Source organism: Dendrobates tinctorius, unplaced genomic scaffold (assembly GCF_039654945.1).
Source record: "Dendrobates tinctorius isolate UK_male_01 unplaced genomic scaffold, ASM3965494v1 ptg000147l, whole genome shotgun sequence".
NCBI classification, from domain to species: Eukaryota; Metazoa; Chordata; class Amphibia; order Anura; family Dendrobatidae; genus Dendrobates; species Dendrobates tinctorius.
In genome coordinates, this window is record NW_027361814.1 from 14,691,610 (window position 1) to 14,717,503 (window position 25,894).

At 46.2% G+C, this 25,894-nt stretch overlaps 1 protein-coding gene across 2 annotated transcripts in view; it reads right to left on the reverse strand.

Annotated features, from left to right (window-relative positions):
- The window catches only part of LOC141049744 (alpha-2-macroglobulin-like), a 262,253-nt gene that overhangs the window by 184,063 nt on the left and 52,296 nt on the right, over window positions 1-25,894 (reverse strand). For both annotated transcript variants that reach the window (XM_073546471.1, XM_073546470.1), the window contains exon 8: window positions 11,842-11,965. In XM_073546471.1, the coding sequence (XP_073402572.1) occupies window positions 11,842-11,965 (124 nt within the window). The remainder of the gene's footprint in view (window positions 1-11,841; window positions 11,966-25,894) is intronic.

A 25,894-nucleotide genomic window follows, 5' to 3' on the forward strand; every position in this document is an offset into this window, starting at 1 on the left:
ACCCAAAATACCACCAGCTATATGGTACTGTAAAACAAGGTACAAGGTGTATACAGTATAGTGGAGAATTTGAATCTCCCTAGAGATTTTAGGAGGCTGAACTATTATCTCTGGCCCACTATAGATTACACCTCAAATTAACAGGCTGAAATAGGCAGGTGTATGACCATGCACAAGGTGTGTATATAGTATTGGGGAGAATTGGAAGCTCCATAGAGATTTTAGGAGGCTGAACTATTATCTCAGGCCCACTATAGATTACACCTCAATTTAACAGGCTGAAATAGGCAGGTGTATGACCATGCACAAGGTGTGTATATAGTATTGTGGAGAATTGGAAGCTCCCTAGAGATTTTAGGGGGCTGAACTATTATCTCAGGCCCACTATAGATTACACCTCAATTTAACAGGCTGAAATAGGCAGGTGTATGACCATGCACAAGGTGTGTATATAGTACTAGCTGAAGAGCCCGGCGCTGCCCGGGCATAGTAACTAATTGTGGTTAGTTATAGCAAATTATAATTATCCTCCATCCCATAGTCCCGTGCGCATATACCCATCATACTTATCCTCCATCCCATAGTCGAGTGCCCATATACCCATCACACGTCCTCCATTCCATAGTCCCATGCCCATATACCCTTCATACATATTCGCCATCCCATAGTCGAGTGCCCATATACCCGTCATACATATCCTCCATCCCATAGTCCCATGCCCATATACCCATCACACATCCTTCATCTCATAGCCCCATGCCCATATACCCATCATACATATCCTCCATCCCATAGTCCCGTGCCCATATACCCATCATACATATCCACCATTCCATAGTCCCATGCCCATATACCCGTCATACATATCCTCCATCCTATAGTCCAGTGCCCATATACCCATCACACATCCTTCATCCCATAGTCCCGTGACCATATACCCATCATACACATCCTCTATCCCATAGTCCAGTGCCCATATACCCCTCACACATCCTCCATCTCATAGTCAACCATTATGACATCATAATAAGCAGCGGGGCTTGTAACCTATGATGACATCAGCATCGCCATGGCAACCATTATGACATCATAATGAGGGGCGGGGCTTGATACACACACTTTTTCCCCATTATGTAGATAGGGGCAAAATTGTTTGGCGAATTGGAACGCGTGGGGTTAAATTTTCGCCTCACAACATAGCCTATGACGCTCTCGGGGTCCAGACGTGTGACTGTGCCAAATTTTGTGGCTGTAGCTGCGACGGTGCGGATGCCAATCCCGGACATACACACATACATACATGCATACATACATGCATACACACACTTGAGCTTTACATATTAGATTGGGAGAACTGGAAGCTCCCTAGAGATTTTAGGAGGCTGAACTATTATCTCAGGCCTACTATAGATTACACCTCAATTTAACAGGCTGAAATAGGCAGGAGTATGACCATGCACAAGGTGTGTATATAGTATTGGGGAGAATTGGAAGCTCCCTAGAGATTTTGTGGAAGTGTGGAAAAATGAACGTTTGGTAACTGTGCAGAAAAGAGGAAGCAAAGTATTTTTGCTTTTAAAAAAGCAGTTTGCACAGCAGTGTGCAAACAGCAATGCAGCTATCAGGGAGCCTTATAAGGCAGCCTAATAACCAACAGAGCTGAATGCTCCAAAATATAGCCTCCCCTGTCACTGCACACAGAGTGTTGTGTTGTACAGTGGAAATCGCTAACAGCAGAAGCAGTTTTTTTGCTCTTCTTCCCTGCCTAACGCTCTCCCTTATTCAGAATCAGCAGCTGCAACCTCTCCCTAATGCTAATATCGGCAGAAGTAAGATGGTGGTTGGTGTGCACGCCCTTTTATAGCCCCTGTGACGCCACACAAAGCAAGCCAATCACTTGCATGCCCTTCTCAAAGATGGTGGTGACCGATGCCCATGTCATCGCGTTGCCCACAGTCTGCATCCTCCATCATTGGCTGAAAAAGGGCGCTGGAAGCATCATTTGAAACGCCACTTTGGCGTTCTGGTCGCCGACCTCGTGGCCGACCTCACGCTATGGTTGGGTTTTGTTTCATGAAACCCGACTTCAGCGAAAGTCGGCGACTTATGAATTTGACCTACCCGTTTCGCTCAACTCTACTCATTTTATCATGAAAGCTCAGATAAAATATATCAGGCAGAAACATGATATAACACATAAAAGATAATGTTTCCTACAAAATTCAATTTATTAGCAAATTTTTGGTAGAGATGTTCAAAAAGATGTGAATGGACCTGGTCCAAAACCCTCAAACTGCATCATACCTGCTGTAATCTTCTGATTGTAGGCGCAATGTGAAGAGACACAAAGGATTCTAGCAGGAATGAGACGTTGTCCGGTATCTACAGAGTACGGATGTGACTACTTGAGCTTGGTCCTGTGAATCTTTTTTGAAAATCTCTAATCTATAGATGCATTATCACTTTCTGAATCATTTTAGATAACCTTTGGCAAAATAAAGTATGAAGCCTTCAGAAAAATTCTATTTTTCATTTTGATTCTTATATTTTTTCCTTTTCTGACATTTATGAAAATGCAATTTAATTTAAAAGTAGATTAGGATCTATATATAAAAATACTTTAAAGTTTCAAAAACTGATGTTGATCTCAAAGTAATCATGCATAAAAATGACATTACTATACAGAAACATAGACATTAATTTTTATCCCTACTGAAAATTATTTGTAAAGTTGTGTAAAAGATTAGGATATAATTAGGGTTAAACTGGCCCCCACGAACTAGATTACAAGAATAGCAGAAATGTGGTATAACACTGGCCAATTTCAAAATGGAATCATTTATGATAGAAGGTCATGGCAAGACCTCTCAAATTGGATCTCCACATTATATGATGCCCATTTGGCTCAAAAGAGTTTATGGTCTGGAATTATCAAGATGGAGCAATCAACTAGTTTGAAGATTGAATAAGAAGTATCACATATCCTTAGCATCAGAATAGTATCAAAATCTTTGAAAATTCCTGGAGAACAGAAGTCCCAAAAGTTTGGAGAGGAGCAAATGTTGTCCCCATGTTCAAAAAAGGAAAGAAGATGGAGCCAGGAAATTACAGGCCAGTGAGCCTTACTTCTATGCCAGGAAAGATGTTTGAATAAATTATTAATCAGCATGTACTTGGATAAGAATACAGTAATCAACCAGAGCCAACATGGGTTTGTAGCAAACAAGTCATGCCAGACTAATCTAATTTCCTTCAATGATGAAATCACTGACTGGGTGTATCTCATACTATCCTTATTGAAGAAATGATAAAGAATGGGATTGACAAGGCTACAGTTAGGTGGATTCATAACTGGCTCAGTGATTGTACTCAAAGAGTGGTGATAAATGATTGCAAATCCAATTGGAATAGTGTTTTAAGTGGGGTATTACAAGGCTCTGTGATGGCCCCAGTGTTTTTCAACATTTTTAAAAATGATTTAGATAAGGCAATTGAAGGTAAACTAATCATTAGAGTTGAGCGAAACGGGTCGAAAAAATTCAAAAGTCGCCGACTTTCGCCAAAGTCGGGTTTCATGAAACGAAACCCGACCCCAGCGTGAGGTCGGCCACGAGGTCGGCGACTTTACCGCCAAAGTCGCGTTTCACATGATGCTTGAGCGCCCTTTTTGCAGCCAATCAGGAGGAACGGACACTGTGGGCAACGTGATGACATGGGCAGCGGTCACCACCATCTTGGAGAAGGGCATGCAAGTGATTTGCTTGCTTTGTGGGGCGTCACAGGGGGTATAAAAGGGCGGGGACGCCGAGCGCCATGTTACTCAAGCTGATCTCAGAATAGGGAGAGCTGCTGCTGCTGCTGATTCTGTAGGGAGAGCGTTAGGCAGGGAAGAAGATACCAAAAACTGATTCTGCTGCTAGCGATTTTGCCTGTACAACACACCAGTCACTGTGCAGTGCAAGGGGAGGCTATATTTGGGTGCATCAGCTCTGTTGGTTATTAGGCTGCCTTTTAAGGCTACCTGGTAGCTGCATTGCTGTGTGCACACTGCTGAGCAAACTGCTTTTTTCAAAGCAATCCAGATTTTATTGTTTTGGCCTTGTGAGTTACTGAGCGTTCATTTTTCACACACTGTACAGCGATGTAAGCTCCTCACACAGTACCGTGTAACGGCTGTTATCACGGCCAACATTGATCCTATATACAGGTGTGACTCTGTAAGGAAAAGCCGAGGAGTTTGTCCGTTCTTACAGACCTACACCATATAGTTTTGTCCACTTTTCAAACAGTATAGTTGATTTGCTGTTTGATTACCTTCAAAACTAGAGAGAGACAGCGTGCGTCAGTCTGTATCCAAAAACACGGAGCTTGACCATTTAACATACACCGTACCGTGGTGTACGTGCACGCTCCTCTCTCAGTACCGTGTAACGGCTGTTATCACGGCCAAATTGAACCTATATACGGGTGTGACTCTGTAAGGAAAAGCCGAGGAGTTTGTCCATTCTTACAGACCTACACTCTAGGGAGATTCCAATCCTGCCCTGTCCTATGTTTCATTTTTCACACCAGCGAAATTCTGGCTGTGATACAGCGGTGTGATATACACTGGGCCTCACACAATAAATCAGTCTCCTGAAGTGGTAGGAGAATTAAATTCTACCCTGTCCTATATACACCTTGTACCTTGTTTTACCAGTCCAGATCATTGGTGGAATTGTGGGAACATTTTAAAAAAAAATGAGGAAGTGTGGTGTAAGAGGCCGTGTTAGTGGGCGGCGGGTGCCAGCTGGTAATGATGGTGTTGGTGTTGGCTCTGCTGGTAGTGGCAAAGCCAAATAACACCTAATGCAGGAGGTGTTGAGCTTGCGTCATCGTCTGGCTCTACAAGGCCTCGAAGGCTCCCTTTTCTGGGAGTAGGTAAACCGCTTTTGAAGCCGGAGGTTCAGGAAAAAGTATTGGCCTACATTGCTGACTCGGCCTCCAGCTCTATCGCCTCCTCTTCTGAACTTTTAAAAAGTACAAGCACTGAGTCGTCTTTGGAGGCTCATGGTCATGTACCACACCTTTCTTTGTGTCCTTCACCCCAACCCAAATTGAAGGATGCGGCAGGCCACACTACAGATTACTCCATGGAGCTGTTTTCACATACCAGGCATGGTATCAAGTGAAATGGTGAATTACCCAGGCCAAGATGAATCTGACATGGCGTGCACTGATGCACAGCCACTGATAGATGATTCTGCTGCTACATTCGCTCAGAGCACGACATTGTCCTCGCAGTGTACTGAGCCAGATTCTGACCCTGATGAAACTCAGGTGCCCCTTCCCGCATACTATACCACCGTACACGGTGACACAGAGGAAGGTGCACATGACATTGAAGAGGAGGTGACGGATGACCCAGTTGTTGACCCAGATTGGCATCCATTGGGGGAAGAGGGTGCCGCTGCCAGGAGCTCAGAAGAGGAGGAGGAGCATCCGCAGCAGGCATCGACATCGCAACAGCTGTTATCTGGCAGGCACGGAGCAGTCCAAAAACGGGTTACAAAAAGACAAAAAGTTGCTGGACTGATTGGCCACACGGTCAAAATAGCACAGCGTGCAAGGACGCCAAATGTCTTCCATTGTAGGAAGAGTGCAGTGTGGCAGTTTTTTGAACAAAATCCTAATGATCAGGCCAAGGTTATCTGTAAGAAGTGCTCAAAGACCTTTAGCCGAGGGAAAAATCTTAAAAATTTGAATACCAGTTGCATGCTTAGACCTTTAACCACCATGCACTTGCACGCATGGACGGAACACCAAACCTCAAGTACCACATGTGCAAATGCTCCCAAAGAAGGTAGTCAGCAACGCTCCATTGTTTCCCCCACTGTAAGCCCACCGGTTTGCACAGCAACAAATGTTGAGGTCTCGTTGCAAGGCCAAAGCTGTCAGGGAATCACAATGTTATATCAACGAAACACTGAATCTAGGCCATCAGAAACAACACCAACTCCATCACCATCATCAACCCTCTGTCAGTCTGCCCTGTCCACCGCTAGTTCCACCATAGGCAGCTCTCAAGTACTGCTCACCCTGCCAGAGACTATGAGTAGGACAAGAAAGTGCTCATCCTCCCATCCGCGTACACTGGGTTTGAACGCCCACATAGCCAAACTAATCTCGTTAGAGATGATGCCCTATCGGTTGATGGAAAGCGCAGCTTTCCGCGAACTCATGGCCTACGCAGTACCACGCTATGAACTACCCAGTCGCCACTTCTTTTCTCGCAAAGCCATCCCAGCCCTCCATGTGAAGGACCGCATTGTCCATGCACTCAAGCAATCAGTGAGTGGAAAGGTGCACCTCACAACTGATGCATGGTCCAGTAGGCATGGCCAGGGCCGTTACGTGTCCATCACTGCGCACTGGGTTAATGTGGTGGATGCAGGGTTCACAGGGGACAGCGGTGGTGGGACAGCGCTGCCTAGCCCACGGTATAGGAAACAGATGGCTGTAGGCGTTCGACCCTCCTCCTCCTCCTACTCCTCCAGAAGCGAAAGCTCGTCCCCAGAGCGCAGTCGCAGCAGCACTCCATCCGCAGCTGCCAGTGTTGCACACGAGGTGTCCCCCTATCGATCAGCTTGTGGAAAGCGTCAGCAGGCTGTGTTGAAGATGATGTGTTTGGGCAACAGACACACCGCGGAGGTACTGGCCGACTACTTTCAGCAACAAACTGAGTCATGGCTGGGCAGTGTACATCTTGAGGCAGGCAAGGTAGTTAGTGATAACGGGCGTAATTTTGTGGCTGCCATAGCTCTTTCAAAACTCAGACACATACCTTGCTTGGCTCACACCTTGAACCTGGTGGTGCAGTGCTTCCTCAATAATTATCCAGAGTTAACAGGCCTGCTCCTGAAGGTTCGAAAACTGTGCTCGCACATCCGCCGTTAGCCCGTACACTCCAGTCGTATGCAGAAGCTGCAGCGATTGCTACACCTTCCAAAGCACCGGCTAATTATCGACGTTACAACAAAGTGGAACTCCACCCTGCACATGGTTGAGCGGCTGTGCGAACAGAGGCAGGCCGTAATGCATTTGTGGGACAGGCACTTTGAGGCCAGACATGGAGTTGACCGGAGTGCAGTGGTCAAAGCTGAAAGACCTCTGTAAAGTCCTTCAGTGTTTTGAGGAATGCACACGGCTGGTAAGCACAGACGACACCATCATAAGAATGAGCATCCCACTTATGCGTCTGCTCATGCAAACTTTGACGCACCTTAAGGAGCAGGCGTCTGCAGCCGAGGTTGACGAGGAGGAAGAGGAGGAGGGAATCCTTGCTGACAGTCAGCCATTGTCTGCTCCGGTACCTCTCCTGGATGAGGTGGAGGAAGAAGAGGAGGAGGAGGGTGATGATGGGGATGATTATTTAGGGTAGGAAGATGCTTCTCGTGTGTCCAGAGAAAATGTTGGCGTGGCAAGGGCTGGTACAGGGTTTGTGCGTGACTGGAGGGATGTGGATTTGCTAGAAAGTGCTCCTCCACCCAGCAGTCGCACTGCATCATTGACACCGGGAACATTGGCCCACATGTCAGATTATGCCTTGCAGATCCTAAAAAGGGACCCCCGCATTGCCAAAATGATGAACGATGATGACTACTGGTTGGCCAGCATCCTGGATCCACGCTATAAAGGCAAATTCCAAAACATCATGCCACAGGAAAACCTTGACCTAATATTGGCTAACAAACAAGCAACTCTGGTAAACAGGTTGGTTGAGGCATTCCCAGCACACAGCAGCGGTGATGTTTGTCACACGAGCCATAGGGGCCGGGGGCAGCTGGAAGAGGTGTTCGTGGTGCACACATGAGAAGTAGCGTTGGAGAAAGGGGTTTCATGACCATGTTGTGGAGTGATTTTTCAAGTCCCGCTCAAACTACTGGTAATACTGCATCGATGGAAAGTGACAGGAGACAGCACTTGTCAACAATGGTTACAAACTACTTTTCCTCCCAGGTCGATGTTCTCCCTCACAGGTCATTCCCTTTTGACTATTGGGCCGCTAAACTGGACACCTGGCCTGAATTGGCACAATATGCCTTACAGGAGCTCGCTTGCCCAGCTGCAAGTGTGCTATCGGAAAGAGTCTTCAGTGCTGCTGGATCAATCCTGACAGAAAAAAGGACCCGTCTGTCGACCCAAAATGTGGATGATCTAACCTTCATTAAAATGAACCATGCATGGGTTTCCAAGGATTTTGTCCCACCTTCCCCTGATGACACATAGGTTGACAGAAAAATGGCTTGCTTTGGTCCTCCTCTTCCTGGGACTTGACCAAGTTCGCCGTTTGCATCAGCTGAATGTCCAACATCAACATATGCCACTTTGTAAACCTCCCTAACTGGGCTGCCTCCACCCCCATGGTTGTGTTCAACAGCTAGCGCACGCAACCGTGTGAGTGCCGTTGCCCTGGACAGGTGGGTAGGCCGACTCTTGGGCGCGGGCACTGCCACAGGGTTCCTCATAGTGCAATCAAGTGTCTCTGACTGTGGTGGTGCACACCCACCGTCAGACACACCGCCGTACTATGAGGGGACCAGTGCCAGTACCGACGCCCACGAGTGGGCCACCCTTGCTTGGCCAGGGCCCCAGCATTTGCAATCTTTACCTCTCCCTGCTCCTCTGCTGTGTACTCTAGCCTGTGAAATCCATACTGGGCCTGACACCGTCTGAGCCTGCCTCCTGATGTATAGACATATATTTTTAATGTGTAAACTATGCGATCCATACATGTTATCCGGTGATACGGTACCCTTTCTCACCTTTGTGAAATCACGTGTAATCCTCCATACTGGGCCTGAGAATGGCTGGCGAGCTGTTATGCAAGCTACAGCACCTGTGGTTTGCACACATAAGTTTTTCCTTTTTTCAGGAATGACGGTTAGGCCTCATTCCGGAACAGCGGTTGACCTGCACTTACTGGGAAATGATCGTTCACGGGTAATAATTGTAATCCCAGATCCCCATCACTAACGGTGTTCAGCGGGTTATCTGCACCTGCAAGCGACACACGCTGGCCCTTTCAGTGTAGCGCGCATGCAGCCACGGACATGTAAGGCCTTGACACACCAGTTATTGGCCTATCTCTCGTGCCAGAGCCTCGCGTGTCCCTCTAGTAAGCTGGACGCGGACCGCGGGGGCAGGACGGAGTCTCGTTTGTTAACGGAATTAAGCTTGGAATGTGTGCATCGTTTCGGTTGCTGTATGGTTGAGGTTGCCCGTGTTGAGTCCAATTACGCCGCAGACTCCACTCCTGGTGGTGCCCTTCTGGACATTCCTTTAAGGTTCAGCTTTGCAACCATACTGCCCACCTCAAACAAAAATTTTGCCTTTATGGATGGTGTTTGGAGGGTCGTGAGTCGTGGGAATAACGCCGCCCAATGAGTTAACCTGCTAGAGAGATCCTTCGTTGCTCCCAAGCATGACATCACACTCCCTAGGAGGAAGGTAATGCCACTGTGGCGACCATACTCCTGGGGGAGCCACAAGTGCACTGATGCCCAGCCACTGCTCGATGATTCTGCTGGTACATTGACCCAGACCACTACATTCCCCTCGCACTCTACACAGCCTGAATCTGACCCTGATGAAACTCAGGTTACCCTTCCCATATAATGTTCCACCTTACACGGTGACAAAGAGGAAGCTGCAGATGAAAGTGCAGGTTCGGCCCACCTGCCGTCAGACACACCGCCGTACTATCAGGGGCCCTGTGCCAGTGCTGTCGCCAACGAGTGGGCCCCCCCTGCTTGCTCAGGATCACAGCACTTACAAGGTTGAAATACTTACCTCTCCCTGCTCCACCGCCATGACGTCTTCCGCATTTCCTGACACTGATATTCTGATCAGAGAGCGCAATGACATCACGTCTGTACGCCCTCTGCCTAAACAGCCAAGTGCAGTGAGATGGAAGATGGAGACGACGAGGAGTCCTGGCTAGTACAGGGATTCCATAGCGAGGAGACTTATTTCATTGTTTTCAATGTTGGGACAGCAATTTTTGGGGAGCACTATACTCTGGAGAATGATAGATGGGGCCCACCATACATTGGAACAGTCCAAAGGTGGACATCAGACACTGGAGCAGCATGTACAGGGCCCATTATACACTAGAGAAATAGAAATAGGGCCCATTATGTATGCTGCATTATTTGGGCCCATAAGACAGTGGAGCTTCATCCATGGGGACCAACATACACTGTTGCATTATGTGGAGCTCATCATATACTGTTTCAAACATTATATGGGACCAATAATTCTGTAGGGAGAAATAGATGGGCCTCATTACTCTGTATAGCCCACTATGCGGTGGCCATAATACTATACAGAGTAATATACTGTCCGTTTTTGGAGCTATTGGAGAATTTTAAATGGAAATCAGTCATGAGATGTAAAAAGTGAAGTATTTTTCATTGTACTATACCACTATTTCTCTGCCGTATCAGAGCATCATGAGTTGTGGTATGTGTTAAAGGGGCGCTCTTTGGCCCAGGGCACATGAAAACCTGGAGCCAGCCCTACCCCCCCCCCGCAACTTTAGCCAAATAACCCCCATTTTTCAATGCGTAACTTGTATTATGAAGTAAATAAAGGGTGACAAGCTTCAGGAATAAGAATTTATGGTTTTGGCATTCAAATGGGCACTGTAAGTGTGTTTCCTGTCCTCTTCTCACTCCAGACTTTTCTTCCCCATTGACTTACATTGGGTTTCGTGTTTCGGTCAGAACGAAACACGACTTTTTCCTTTAGTCGGCCGATTTCACTCGACCCGACTTTTGAGAAAGTCGGGTTTCGCGAAACCCGACTTGACCCGAAAAAAGGCAAAGTCGCTCATCTCTACTAATCATATTTGCAGTGATCCAAAGCTAGGAGGGATAGCTAGCAAAAGAGAAGTCAGAGGATGGATTCAGAAGGATCGAGATAAGCTTGAACAATGGGCAGCAACTAATAGAATGTTATTTAATTGGGAAAAATGCAAGATTCTACGTCTGGTCAAGAAAAATGGAAATTACATGTACAGAAGAGGAGGAATAGAACTAAGCAATGGCACGTATGAAAAAGACTTAGGTATACTAATAGATCACAGACTGCACATGAGTCAACAATGTGATGCAACAGCAAAAATGGTAAACCCAGTTCTAGGATGTTTTAAGAGAAGCATAGAGTCTAGATGATGTGAAGTAATTACTCCCTCTACTCATCCTTGGTCAGACCTCATCTGGAATACTGTGTCTATTCTGGGCACCATTTTTTTTAAAAGACATCGATAAACTGGAGCCAGTTCAGAGAAGAGCTACCATGATGGTGAGTGGATTGCAAACTATGTCCTACGAGGAATGGTTGAAGGATCTGGGAATGTTTAGCTTGCAAAAAAAGAAAACTAAGAGATGACTTAATAATAGCTGTCTACAAATATCTGAAGGGATGTCACAGTGTAGAGGGATCATCATTATTCTCATTTGCACATGAAAACATGAAAAGCAATGGAATGAAACTGAAAGGGAGAAGATACAGGCTGGATATTAGAAAAAAACTTTTTGACAGTGAGGGTGATCAATGAGTGGAACAGGCTGCCATGATAGGTGGTGATTTCCCCTTCAATGGAAGTCTTCAAACAGAGGCTGGATAGACATCTGTCTGAGATGGTTTAGTGAATCCTGCATTGAGCAGGGGGTTGGACACGATGAGCCTGGAGGTCCCTTCCAATTCTAACATTCTATGAGTCTATGTATGGGAAGAATATTTTTTTCTTACTTCTTTGATGCCTTAAAGTTGATGACATAGAAAATATGACCTCACCTTTCCTCTGAAATTAGCACATAAAGCTTGCTCCTTTGGTTGCACCCTCCAATATCGATATATAAAAGCTTCACGACAAATAGAAACGTTAAAATTCCCCTGGACTGGTTTCCCATATGTGTATCTAAGAGATTAGAAAGATTAGAAGAAAATTATAGCCATTTATACAACACAACAACTCATATATGGACTTAAAGGATACGTAAATGGAAAATAAGAAATAAATGGTAAAAACTTCATGCTATGAAAAACTGCTATTAAAAGAAGCTTGGACAAGAAAAATGTTATTGTTATATAATTTACTTACTAAAACATTATTTCAGACATTCTGGTTGTTTATACTTTTTTGACCCCTCAAAAAGATATAAAAGCAAGATCAATGTTGCAAAAAATGTTTGAAATTATAATTTTCCTTTCCTATCGTGCCAGATATAAGGTACGAAAGTATGCTTTTGGTTTGCTACATAAATATATTTGGCAAAGGATTGATTCTATGTTTACATTTTGTACTAAGTGATAACTAAGTTTTGGTACAGTGGTTGTATTTATTCGTACACGGGGACAAAATTATTGGTATCTTCGGTTAAAGTAAGACAAACCCACTGTTCACTGAAATAACTTGAATTTGACACAAGTAATTTTCAATTTAAGCTTACTGAATACCAACTAATGAAAATCCGACGTTTCTTTTGAATAATAATTAAATTAATTAAAAATAATGAAAATGACCTTGACAAAAATGATGGTTCCCTTAACTCAATATTTTGTTGCACAATTACAATAACTGCAAACAAATAAGCAATTTTTCTAACTCTCACTGAGACTTCTACACCAGTCCACAGGTATTTTGGCCAACTGCTGCTGAGCAAAGTTCTCCAGCTGTCTCAGGTTTGAAGGGTGGCTGCTGCAAGTTCTTGCACAGATTTCTACCATTAACCAGCTGTTTACATCAAGTACCTGATTGCATACGTCTCTGCTAATAACCATTTGTCTGCGGCAAGTCATGGATTGTCTATAAATATAATGTTCCTATATGTATCTGCACATTGTAGTCTACTTTATGTATGGTTTCTTGCTCCGCCTGTCTGTCTGCCCTTCTGTATGACCTATTAGACTAGTCCCCACTAATCCACGTGCCAACCATCAAGGCCTGCTCGTATGCACCATTGCCTCTGCTCTATATTACTCACCCTGACCTATGTATGACAAGGCTTGTCTGGTCTAAATTGATAAGTCTGCAGACATATGAATCCCCACAGTGCTCGTACTGTGAACTAAGATAATTTGCAGTTTCGTAGCCAGGACTGTTGGGTACGTATACATTATACACACTCCCAGCCAGGGCCCGTCTAGTGAGTGCTGCCTTGCTCCATACACTTGCATAGAGTGAGGCTGCGCTCCATCTAGTGAAGCGGCTGTCCAGTGGGCACAACCATCTGAGGGCGTGGAATCGCTCAATACAACTGTATGGTTCCAGACAATGGCCACTAGACAGGCCCTGGCCAGAAGTATGTATAACGCAAACGTAACTGCCAGTCCCGCCTCAGAAATTGGCGAATTCTTGCAGTGCACAGTGTTTGTACTGGTGGGATTCATAAGCCTGCAAGTCTAACAGAGTGACAGCAGACTTATCAATTTAAACCGGACAATCCCTTTAAAGAATCCACTTTACCAGGTGATCCCGTAATAATACAGCTATGTCAACAGAAATAGTTAAAAAAAAGTTACCGTAAGGCTCTTGGAAGAGGTGATGGAAAAATGCATAAAAATGGAAAGTCAATCATTATGAAGGGGTTAACCCCTTACTGCCATTGTAAGCAATAGTACATCCAATGGTGGTACTCCCGCTTTGATGAGGGCTCCGGCGGTGAGCCCGCGTCAAAGCTGGGACATGTCAGCTGTTTTGAACAGCTGACATGTGCCCACAATAGGCACAGGTGGAATAGTAATCCACCCGCTGTTAGAGCCTGCGGAACGCACCAAATAATATAAGAGGAGATACAAGAAGCGTTCGCAGCCTGGGGTCCACCGTGTAGAGATGGAACCTGCTGCTGAGTAATGGCGGAACAAGATGGTGGATGAACGCTTGCTCATACATGGGTTAACTTCACCCAGTGTGAATGGAAGCGAACTCTGTTGCTTCACAGAGCCGCTAAAACAAATGCTGGAGCCTGTTGACCTCACAGAGCTTGGCTGGGTGAGCACTAATTAAAGGTCACAGAACTCTGTCCCAGAGGCACAGGACTAGAGTTCCTCTAGACCATCAGGGCTTGGCACCGTGGCTGCGGTGCCAGCAAAAGGATGGTGTCATGATCCCAGTGCAGGTTTTTGACCTGCACGTCAGGGATTAATGTCTTGAGCTCAGTGCAGGCTTTGACCTGCACGCCTGGGGTTAATTATTGTGGCCTCTCTTTGGTTCAGGGAGAGCTTTTTATAGCCCTGAGAAACTCCAATCCCTGTCAGTTATACTTTTGCCTTTGGCCATGTGTTGACCCCTGTGTGCCTGTTCATTGTCTTATAGCTTGCTTATATGGTTCTGATCCGGTTCTGTCCCCCGTTGTGAGTTTGACTGTTGATTCTGTACTGTATATCTGATTCTCTGGTTTCTGACTTCTTGGCTACGTCTTGACTATCCATTCTGTCTAGCCCTTTGGTAATTGTCATGCTATCTCGTGCTTTGACCCCGGCCTGATCTGGTTTATGTCCCTGTTTATGACAATTAGTAACTTTGTTCCATAGTTACAATTCTAGGAGTTTTCCTGCAGCTCCTAGCTCTCTGGAGTTTAGGCCACGCCCCCAGCAGTCACATGCTTCAGGTCCCGCGGGTCTAAAGCAGGGTCTCTGCTGCTGCCCGCTCCACAGGTATCTCTGAGCACAGGTTGTCTTACTCAGGAGACATGCGCACTGGCTCAGTGAGCAAGTGCAGTGCAGTGTTCCTGACATTATAACTGACATTAAACTTTTTTTTTCCTCTCACTTCTGCAGCATGGACTCAATGCATGCCTTATCTGAGCAGGTGAAATGCTTGACTCAGTCGCTGCAGAAGCTAAGTTTGGAACACCGAACTCTGGCCCAGTCTCAACGGCATGTTGCGGACTCGGTTCAGGGGGCGCTTTCCGCAGGCTTTCAGCAGGTGGGGAATAGAGATGTCATTTTAGTCCCACCCGAATCCCCAGTTAAGTTACCAGATACATTTGCTGGTGACAAAAATGAATTTAGAGCATTTAAAGAGGGCTGTAAACTCTTTTTCTCCTTGAGACCCTGTTCCTCTGGGGATGAGAAACAGAGGGTGGGAGTGGTTATGTCCCTGCTTAGGGGGTCCCACAAGCCTGGGCATTTTCTCTTTCCTCTTCTGCCCCAGAGAGAATGACTGTGGATGCGTTTTTTGAGGCCTTAGGGCTTATTTACGATGAGCCAGATAGAGTGCATTTGGCTGAGGACAAGGTGATGAGTGTCTGTCAGGGGAAGCACTCGGCCGAGTGGTTCTGTTCGGAATTTAGACGTTGGGCAGCCTTGGAGTGATGCCGCCCTTCAGGGGTTAGCACGTAGAGGCCTGTGTGAACGTCTGAAGGATGCCCTGGCACTCCATCCTCCACCTGACTCCCTGGAGGATGCCATGACCCAAGCGGTTCACATGGATCGCAGACTGTGGGCAAGAGGTGTTATGCAACTTGAAACATCATTATTCTCCAGTGGAGTTGAGACCCGGACTCCTCCGGTGGCTATGGAGGTGAGCACTGTCACCTGTGATGAGAAGGAAAGAAGACGCCGCCGGGAGAAGCAGTTGTGCTTCTATTGTAGGGGATCTGGACATTGGAAGAAGGACTGCCCCTCCTGTCCGTCATCCTCCAAGGTGGCGGGAAACGACTAGGTCTGGGTAGTAGTCGAGGAGGCTACCCAGACCTTCAGGTACCTTTTTCCTCATTTGCAAAAATTGTGCTTCGGGTGGAACTGGAACTTGGTGATGGTCATGTTCAGACTACCGCCTTTGCTGACTGCGGCTCTGCTGTTAACCTGATTGATGCCCGGATTATGACTCTTAATAAGATAGGGACAGTCAGGTTTCAGGATTCTGTTAAACTTGTGGCAATTAACTCATCCTCTCTTATTCGGGACGGTATCTGTTGAACTTTTTTCTCTGAAAGTGGGTTCCACTCATGTGGAAAAATTAACTTGTCTTGTGTTAGATAACTTGCCTGCAGGACTGGTACTGGGGATGACTTGGCTACAACTCCATAATCCTACCATTGATTGAGTGATGGGAGAGATCACTCAATGGGGATGTAAAGATAAATGTTGTAACCTGGGGCCTATCGGTCTGGAAGGTATTCCGGAGTACCTGAAGGATTTCGAAGATGTATTTTCCGAAAGTGAGGCTGAGGCGCTGCCACCACACAGACCCTACGATTGTGCCATTGATTTAGTACCCGGAGCCAAGTTACCTAAGGCTCGATTGTTCAATTTGTCCGGGCCTGAGCGCCAAGCCATGAAGGAGTACATAGCTGAGAGTCTCCGCAAAGGGTATATCAGGCCTTCTATGTCACCCGTGGCAGCAGGATTCTTCTTTGTGAAGAAGAAAGATGGTGGTTTGCGGCCGTGACTCGACTTTCGGGAACTTAACAAGATAACGGTTAGGAACACTTATCCACTTCCCCTCATTCCAGACCTATGTAACCAGTTATCTGGGGCCCAATGGTTCTCCAAATTAGATCTCCAGGGGGGCCTACAACCTGATAAGGGTTCGGGAAGGGGATGAGTGGAAAACTGCGTTCCTCACATCAGAGGGACTCTTTGAAAACCTGGTTATGCCCTTTGGGTTAACTAATGCCCCCGCTATTTTCCAGAGCTTTATCAATGTTGTGTTTTCTGACCTGATAGGCCGTTTTGTTGTCATTTATTTGGATGACATTTTGGTGTATTCCCCGGACAGTCAGTCTCACTTGCAACATCTACAGACAGTTCTCCAGAGACTCAGGGAGAACCACTTGTTTGCTAAATTGGAAAAATGTTCGGTTTTCGTACAGGAACTGTCTTTTTTGGGGCTGATTGTATCTTGTGAGTGGTTTCGTATGGACCCTAAGAAGGTGCTGGCGATCGCAGACTGGGTTCAGCCTCGTGATCTCAAGGGGCTCCAGCGCTTGTTGGGATTTGCAAACTATTACCGGAGATTCATTAAAGGTTTCTCTCAAGTGGTTAAACCACTCACAGATTTTACCCAGAAGGGGGCTGATGTAAAGAATTGGTCGGAACTCGCTAAGGAGTCCTTCTCAGCTCTTAAGAAATGTTTCATGTCCGCCCTGGTGTTGGTCCAGCCAGACCCGTCCAAACCATTTATTGTGGAGGTGGATGCTTCTGAAGTTGGGGTGGGGGCAGTGTTGTCCCAGGGTCCGGCCACCCTTACAAATCTAAAACCCTGTGCCTTCTTCTCCAAGAAGTTCTCATCCGCTGAGAGAAACTATGATGTAGGCAATAGAGAACTTCTTGCGGTCAAGCTGGCATTTGAAGAATGGAGGCACTTTTTGGAAGGGGCAGCTCACCCTATCACTGTTATCACTGATCACATAAATTGGGCATACCTTGAATCTGCTAAGAGGCGTACTCCTAGACAAGCTTTCACGCTTTCAGCTCTCCATTACTTTTCGACCAGGGTCCAAAAATGTTAAAGCGGATGCCCTGTCCAGAAATTTTGACCCGGTATCTCCCCCCGAGCCACCGTCCTCCATTCTTCCCCCAGGGGTGGTAGTGGCGGGGGTCTCATCAGAGTTGGAACAAGAAATTTTGAAGGCTCAGGCTCTAGCTCCAATGACCAGGCCAGGGGATAAATTGTTTGTTCCAGATTTATTGCGGCCTAGACTTCTGCAGGAGTTTCATGAGTCTAGGCTGAGTGCTCATCCCGGTATCATGGCCACTAGAGAGGCAGTAGCCAGGGTTTTTTGGTGGCCTTCACTGGGGTCCGATGTCAAGAAATTCATTGCTGCTTGTGGAGTTTGTGCCCGTTCCAAAAGCTCGCATAACCGGCCGGCTGGGGAACCTTTACCTTTACCGGTTCCTGATAAGCCATGGACTCATCTCTCCATGGATTTTAATACCGGTCTTCCACCTTCCAGGGGCAATACCGTGATCTGGGTGGTGGTGGATAGGTTTTCAAAACAGGCCCATTTCATTCCCTTGGCAGCACTACCCTCAGCAGAAACATTGTCAAGGTTGTTTGTGCAGCATGTGGTCTGATTGCATGGGGTACCCCAGAATGTGGTGCCTGACACAGGTGTGCAGTTTGTGGCCAAATTTTGGAGGGCATTCTGTATGAAATTGGGCATCTCACTCTCCTTCTCGTCGGCATATCACCCGGAGAGTAATGGTCAGACGGAACGCACCAATCAATCCCTGGAACAAATTCTCAAGTGTCTAACCTCCGCCAGACAGGAGGATTGGTGTGATGCGTTACCATTGGCAGAATTCCCTTTTAACAACCGGGCGAGTCAGTCCACCAACATGTCCCCATTCCTAATCAATTATGGGTTTAATCCTCATTTTGGGGAGTTTTCATGGGTGGATTCCGGTTGTCCTGGGGCAGAGGGGTCCGTCCAACGGTTAAAAAACCTCTGGGTTGAAGTCCAGCGTAATATCTCTCGGGCCCAGGGGAGGTACAAATATTTTGCTGACAAAAAGAGGGCCCCGGGACACATGTTTCAGGTGGGGTAGAAGGTTTGGCTTTCCACACGTAACATCAACTTGAAGGTACCGTCAGCTAAATTTGGACCAAAGTTCATTGGTCCGTACGAGATTGTGGAGATAGTCAACCCAGTGGCATATAGGTTGCGTCTCCCCGCCTCCTTAAAGATATCCAATGTGTTCCATAAATCTCTGTTGAAACCCATGGGGTCTGTCAAGGAGGACTCTGAGTCTGTTGTTCCTCCAGTATTGGTGGAGGGTCACTTGGAGTATGAGGTCGGGCATATTGTGGACTCTCGGCGGGTGCGCCGCTCTTTGCAGTACCTGGTCCACTGGAAGGGATATGGACCGGAGGATCGCTCATGGGTCCCTGCTCACTCTGTACATGCAGATCGCCTGGTTCGGGTTTTCCATGCCAAGTACCCGGGGAAGGCTGGGGGTCCAGAGGACCCCCATTGAGAGGGGGTTACTGTCATGATCCCAGTGCAGGTTTTTGACCTGCACATCAGGGGTTAATGTCTTGAGCTCAGTGGAGGCTTTGACCTGCACGCCTGGGGTTAATTATTGTGGCCTCTCTTTGGTTCAGGGAGAGCTTTTTATAGCCCTGAGAAACTCCAATCCCTGTCAGTTATACTTTTGCCTTTGGCCGTGTGTTGACCCCTGTGTGCCTGTTCGTTCTCTTATAGCTTGCTTATATGGTTCTGATCCGGTTCTGTCCCCCGTTGTGAGTTTGCCTGTTGATTCTGTACTGTATATCTGCTTCTCTGGTTTCTGACTTCTTGGCTACGTCTTGACTATCCGTTCTGTCTAGCCCTTTGGTAATTGTCGTGCTATCTCATGCTTTGACCCCGGCCTGATCTGGTTTATGTCCCTGTTTATGACAATTAGTAACTTTGTTCCATAGTTACCATTCTAGGAGTTTTCCTGCAGCTCCTAGCTCTCTGGAATTTAGGCCACGCCCCCTGCAGTCACATGCTTCAGGTCCTGTGGGTCTGAAGCACGCATCTTCTCTGCTGCTGCCCGCTCCACAGTTATCTCTGAGCACAGTTTGTCTTACTCAGAATACGGCACTGGCTCAGTGAGCAAGTGCAGTGCGGTGTTCCTGACAGATGGAATATATAATCGCACCAGGTGCGCACAGTACTGCTTTGGCGGATGCCACTAACCACCCAGAGTGGGGAGGAAAGCGCTAGAGTTGAGCATGGCTCCACACTGGCGGCTACTGCTACCTGGCGAGGTCCGAGAGTGCACTGAGCTGAGAGGCGCCATCGGATGCTGGAAGGTGCAGAGGACTGGGATGCACTGTGGCGTATAGCCTAGCCACTGACAGGAGCTGACTCTAACCTCAAAACCCTAACAACAGACACAACCAAGGGTAGGGGTTTCATAATGAGTCATTCGCAATAACAAGCATCCGTCATCATACACACCATAAGCCACAAGAGTCTATACTAGTGCATGGCCGAGCGGCCATGCGACTCTTTTATAACGGCGTCCTTCCGGGACCTTCCCAGTAGTGGACTAATCCCAGCAGGAACGGGACCTGCGCATGTGACCTCCAACCTCCAATGAGAGTTCGTCCCATGGGCATGCTCAGTCAGCAAAAGACAGGACTTAGCTGTGGTTTATCTGCGGATTAGCCTGTGGTTTAGCCCTGCGGTTTCACACCTCTACAATGTTAAAGGTGTGAAACCGCTGCGGATTCCGCACAAACATTTGACATGCTGCGGATTGTAATCCGCAGCAAATCCGTGCGGAAAAATCTGCAGCATGTGCACAGCGTTTTTTGTTTTCATAGAATATAATGGTACTGTACAAAGCAGCTAATTCTGCTGTGGATCCGCAGGGCCAAATCCGCTGCAGATCCGCAGCAGAATCCGCAGCGTGTGCACATACCCTCAGTCCATCTAGTTCAACCCATATCCTATCCTAACTTGCTCTAACATGTTGATCCAGAGGAAGGCAAAAAAAAACCCATGTGGTAAACAGTAAGCTTCACATTGGGGAAAAAAATTCCTTCCCAACTCCACATACGGCAATAATACAAGCTCCCTGGATCAACGCAATATCAAGGAAACTAGTGTATATAACCTGTAATATTATATTTTTCAAGAAAGGCATCCAAACCCTTCTTAAATTTTAGTAGGGAATCACTCATTACAACATCATATGGCAGAGAGTTCCATAGTCTCGCTGCACTTACAGTAAAGAATCCACGTCTGTGAGTATGTTAAACCTTCTTTCCTCCAGACGTAGAGGATGCCCCCTTGTCCCCGTCACAGGTTTAAGAGTAAAAAAATCATTAGAAAGTTCTTTGTATTGTCCCCACATATATTTATACATTGTAATAAGATCACCCCTAAGCCTTTGATTTTCCAAACTAACCCCCCCCCAGTTCCCTAATAACCTTGGTCCCTCTTCTCTTCACCTGCTCCAGTTCAGATATGTCTTTCTTATACACCGGAGACCAGAACTGTTCACAGTACAGAGCATCTATGCCTCTTTTAACCCCTTCCTGACATCCGACGTACTATCCCGTCCACGGTACCCGGGCCCGTATGACCGTGGACGGGATAGTACGTCTACCGCGATCAGCGGCGCCCACGTGGTGAGCGCCGCTGATCGCGGCCGGGTGTCAGCTGATTATCACAGTTGACACCCGGCACAATGTGTCAGGGGCGGTCACGGACCGCCCCCGACACGTTAACCCCTTGCACACCGCGATCAAACATGATCGCGGTGTACCGGGAGTTAAAGGGAAGCATCGGCAGGGAGCGGGCTCCCTCCGTGCTTCCCTGAGCCCCCCACGGCAGCGCAATGTGCAGCGCTGCTGCGGGGGGCTCCTTTCCTCCAGGCCCCCGAATCCAAGATGGCGACGGGGGCCTTCGGGGGCCTGAGGAAGCTGGCTTCCTCAGTGCCTGCAAAGCGCAGGCATGAGGAAGTCTTCTTCAATGCCTGTGACAGATTGCTGATCTGTCACAGTGATCTGTGATGTGACAGATCAGCGATCTGTCACAGGACAGTGATGTCCCACCTGGGACTATTTAATAAAGTAAAAAAAAAAATAAAAAAAAGTGTAAAAATAATTTAAAAAAAATCGCCAAATATATTAGAAAAAAAAAAAAAATATTCCCCCAATAAATCCATTTTTTGGAAATAATAAAAAAACAAAACAATAAAAGTACACATATTAGGTATCGCCGCGTCCGTAACGACCTGCCCTATAAAACTGTCCCATTAGTTAACCCCTTTAACGAACCCCTTAAAAAATAAAAATAAAAAACGAAGCAGAAAATAAGGATTTATTATCATACCGCCAAACAAAAAGTGTAATAACGCGCAATCAAAAAGACGCATATAAATATCCATGGTACTGCTGAAAACATCATCTTGTCCCGCAAAAAACGAGCTGCCACACAGCATCATCTGTGAAAAAATAAAAAAGTTATAGCTCGCAGAATAAAGCGATGCAAAAATAATTATTTTTTATATAAAATAGTTTTCATTGCATAAAACCGACAAAACATGAAAAAAGACCTAAATGAGGTATCGCTGTAACCGTACTGACCCAAAAATAAAACCGCTTTATCAATTTTACCGTACGCGGAACGGTGTAAACGCACACCCCCAAAAGAAATTCATGAAACGCTGGTTTTTGTTCATTCTGCGTCCCAAAAATCGGAATAAAAAGCGATCAAAAAATTCCACGTGCCCGAAAATGGTACCAATAAAAACGTCAACTCATCCCGCAAAAAATAAGACTTCACATGACTTGGTGGGTCAAAATACGGAAAAATTATAGCTCTCAATATGTGGTGATGCAAAAACTATTTTTACAATAAAAAGCGTCTTTTAGCGTGCGACAGCCGCCAAACATAAAAACCGCCATAAATAGTAAATCAAACCCCCCGTTATCACCCCCTTAGTTAGGGAAAAATAATAAAATAAAAAAAATGTATTTATTTCCATTTTTCCATTAGGGTTAGGGTTAGGGCTAGGGGTGTGTTGGGGTAGGGTTAGGGCTAGGGCTAGGGTTAGGGCTAGGGTTAGGGTTAGGGTTAGGGCTAGGGTTAGGGTTAGGGCTAGGGTTAGGGCTAGGGTTAGGGCTAGGGTTAGGGTTAGGGGCGTGTTGGGGTTCGGGTTGGAGTTAGAATTGGGGGTTTCCACTGTTTGGGCACATCAGGGGCTCTCCAAATGCAACATGGCGTCTGATCTCAATTCCAGCCAATTCTGAGTTGAAAAAGTCAAATGGTGCTCCTTCCCTTCCAAGCTCTGCTATGCACCCAAACAGTGTTTTACCCCCACATGTAGGGTATCAGCCTACTCAGGACAAATGGCAAAACAATTTTTGGGGTCCAATTTCTCATGTTACCCTTAGGAAAATAAAAAATTGGGGGCAAAAATATCATTTTTGTGGAAAAAAATGATTTTTTTATTTTCACGTCCGAGTGTTATAAACTTCTGTGAAGCACTTGGGGGTTCAAAGTGCTCACCACACATCTACATAAGTTCCGTGGGGGGTCTAGTGTCCAAAATGGGGTCACTTGTGGGGAGTTTCAATAGTTTAGGTACATCAGGGGCTCTCCAAACGCACATGACACCCGCAGACCATTCCATCAAAGTCTGCATTCCAAAACGTCACTGCTTCCCTTCCGAGCCCCGACGTGTGTCCATACAGTAGTTTTCTCCCACATATGGGGTGTCAGCATACTCAGGACAAATTGGACAACAACCTTTGGGGGTCCAATTTCTCCTGTTACCCTTGGGAAAATGAAAAAATTGGGGACTAATTGATCATGTTTGTGGAAAAAAATACGATTTTTTTATTTTCATGCCCGGGCATTATAAACTTCTGTGAAGCCCTTGGGGGTTCAAAGCGCTCACCACACATCTAGATAAGTTCCTTAGGGGGTCTCGTTTCCAAAATGGGGTCACTTGTGGGGGTTTCCACTGTTTAGGTACATTAGGGGCTCTCCAAAGGCAACATGACACCCGCAGACCATTCCATCAAAGTCTGCATTCCAAAACGTCACTAGTTCCCTTCCGAGCCCTGACGTGTGTCCATACAGTAGTTTTATCCCACATATGGGGTGTCAGCGTACTCAGGACAAATTGGACAACAACATTTGGGGTTCAATTTCTCCTGTTACCCTTGGGAAAATAAAAAAATTGGGGACTAATTGATCATGTTTGTGGAAAAAATACGATTTTTTTATTTTCATGCCCTGGCATTATAAACTTCTGTGAAGCCCTTGGGGGTTCAAAGTGCTCACCACACATCTAGATAAGTTCCTTGGGGGGGTCTAGTTTACAAAATGGTGTCATTTGTGGGGGGTTTCCACTGTTTAGGTACATTAGGGGCTCTCCAAAGGCAACATGACACCCGCAGACCATTCCATCAAAGTCTGCATTCCAAAACGTCACTACTTCCCTTCCGAGCCCCGACGTGTGCCCATACAGTAGTTTTCTCCCACATATGGGGTATCAGCATACTCAGGACAAATTGGACAACAACTTTTGGGGTCCAATTTCTCCTGGTACCCTTGGGAAAATAAAAAAATGGTGACTAAAAGATCATGTTTGTGGAAAAAATACGAATTTTTTATTTTCACGCCCGGGCGTTGTAAACTTCTGTGAAGCACTGGGGGGTTCAAAGTGCTCACCACACATCTAGATAAGTTCCTTGGGGGGTCTAGTTTACAAAATGGTGTCATTTGTGGGGGGTTTCCACTGTTTAGGTACATTAGGGGCTCTCCAAAGGCAACATGACACCCGCAGACCATTCCATCAAAGTCTGCATTCCAAAACGTCACTACTTCCCTTCCGAGCCCCGACGTGTGCCCATACAGTAGTTTTCTCCCACATATGGGGTATCAGCATACTCAGGACAAATTGGACAACAACTTTTCGGGTCCAATTTCTCCTGGTACCCTTGGGAAAATAAAAAAATGGTGACTAAAAGATCATGTTTGTGGAAAAAATACGAATTTTTTATTTTCACGCCCGGGCGTTGTAAACTTCTGTGAAGCACTGGGGGGTCAAAGTGCTCACCACACATCTAGATAAGTTCCTTAGGGGGTCTAGTTTCCAAAATGGTGTCATTTGTGGGGGGGTTCCACTGTTTTGGTACATCAGGAGTTTTGCAAACGCGACATGGTGTCCGAGCTCAATTCCAGCCAAAAACGCCAAATGGCGCTGCTTCCCTTCCGAGCTCTGCCATGCGCCCAAATAGTGGTTTACCCCCACATGTGGGGTATCAGCGTACTCAGGACAAATTGCACAATAACTTTTAGGGTCCTGTTACCCTTGGAAAAATAAGAATTGAGGGTGAAAAGATCATTTTTGTGGAAAAAATATGATTTTTTAATTGTATGGCTTTATGTTATAAACTTCTGTGAAGCCCATGGGGGTTCAAAGTTCTCACCACACATCTAGATAAGTTCCTTAGGGAGTCTAGTTTCCAAAATGGTGTCATTTGTGGGGGGTTTCCACTGTTTTGGTACATCAGGGGTTTTCCAAACGCGACATGGTGTCCGATCTCAATTCCAGCCAAAAACGTCAAATGGCGCTGCTTCCCTTCTGAGCTCTGCCATGCGCCCAAATAGTGGTTTACCCCCACATGTGGGGTATCAGCGTACTCAGGACAAATTGCACAATAACTTTTAGGTCCTGTTACCCTTGGAAAAATAAGAATTGAGGGTGAAAAGATCATTTTTGTGGAAAAAATATGATTTTTTAATTGTATGGCTTTATGTTATAAACTTCTGTGAAGCCCATGGGGGTTCAAAGTTCTCACCACACATCTAGATAAGTTCCTTAGGGGATCTAGTTTCCAAAATAGTGTCATTTGTGGGGGTTTCCACTGTTTTGGTACATCAGGGGTTTTCCAAACGCGACATGGTGTCCGATCTCAATTCTAGCCAAAAACGTCAAATGGCGCTGCTTCCCTTCCGAGCTCTGCCATGCGCACAAATAGTGGTTTACCCCCACATGTGGGGTATCAGCGTACTCAGGACAAATTGCACAATAACTTTTAGGTCCTGTTACCCTTGGAAAAATAAGAATTGAGGGTGAAAAGATCATTTTTGTGGAAAAAATATGATTTTTTAATTGTATGGCTTTATGTTATAAACTTCTGTGAAGCCCATGGGGGTTCAAAGTTCTCACCACACATCTAGATAAGTTCCTTAGGGAGTCTAGTTTCCAAAATGGTGTCATTTGTGGGGGGTTTCCACTGTTTAGGTACATCAGGGACTCTCCAAACGTGACATGGCGTCCAATCTGAATTCCAGCCAATTTTGCATTGAAAAAGTCAAACGGCGCTCCTTCCATTCTGAGCTCTGCCATGTGCCGAAACAGTCGTTCCCCCCCACATATCAGG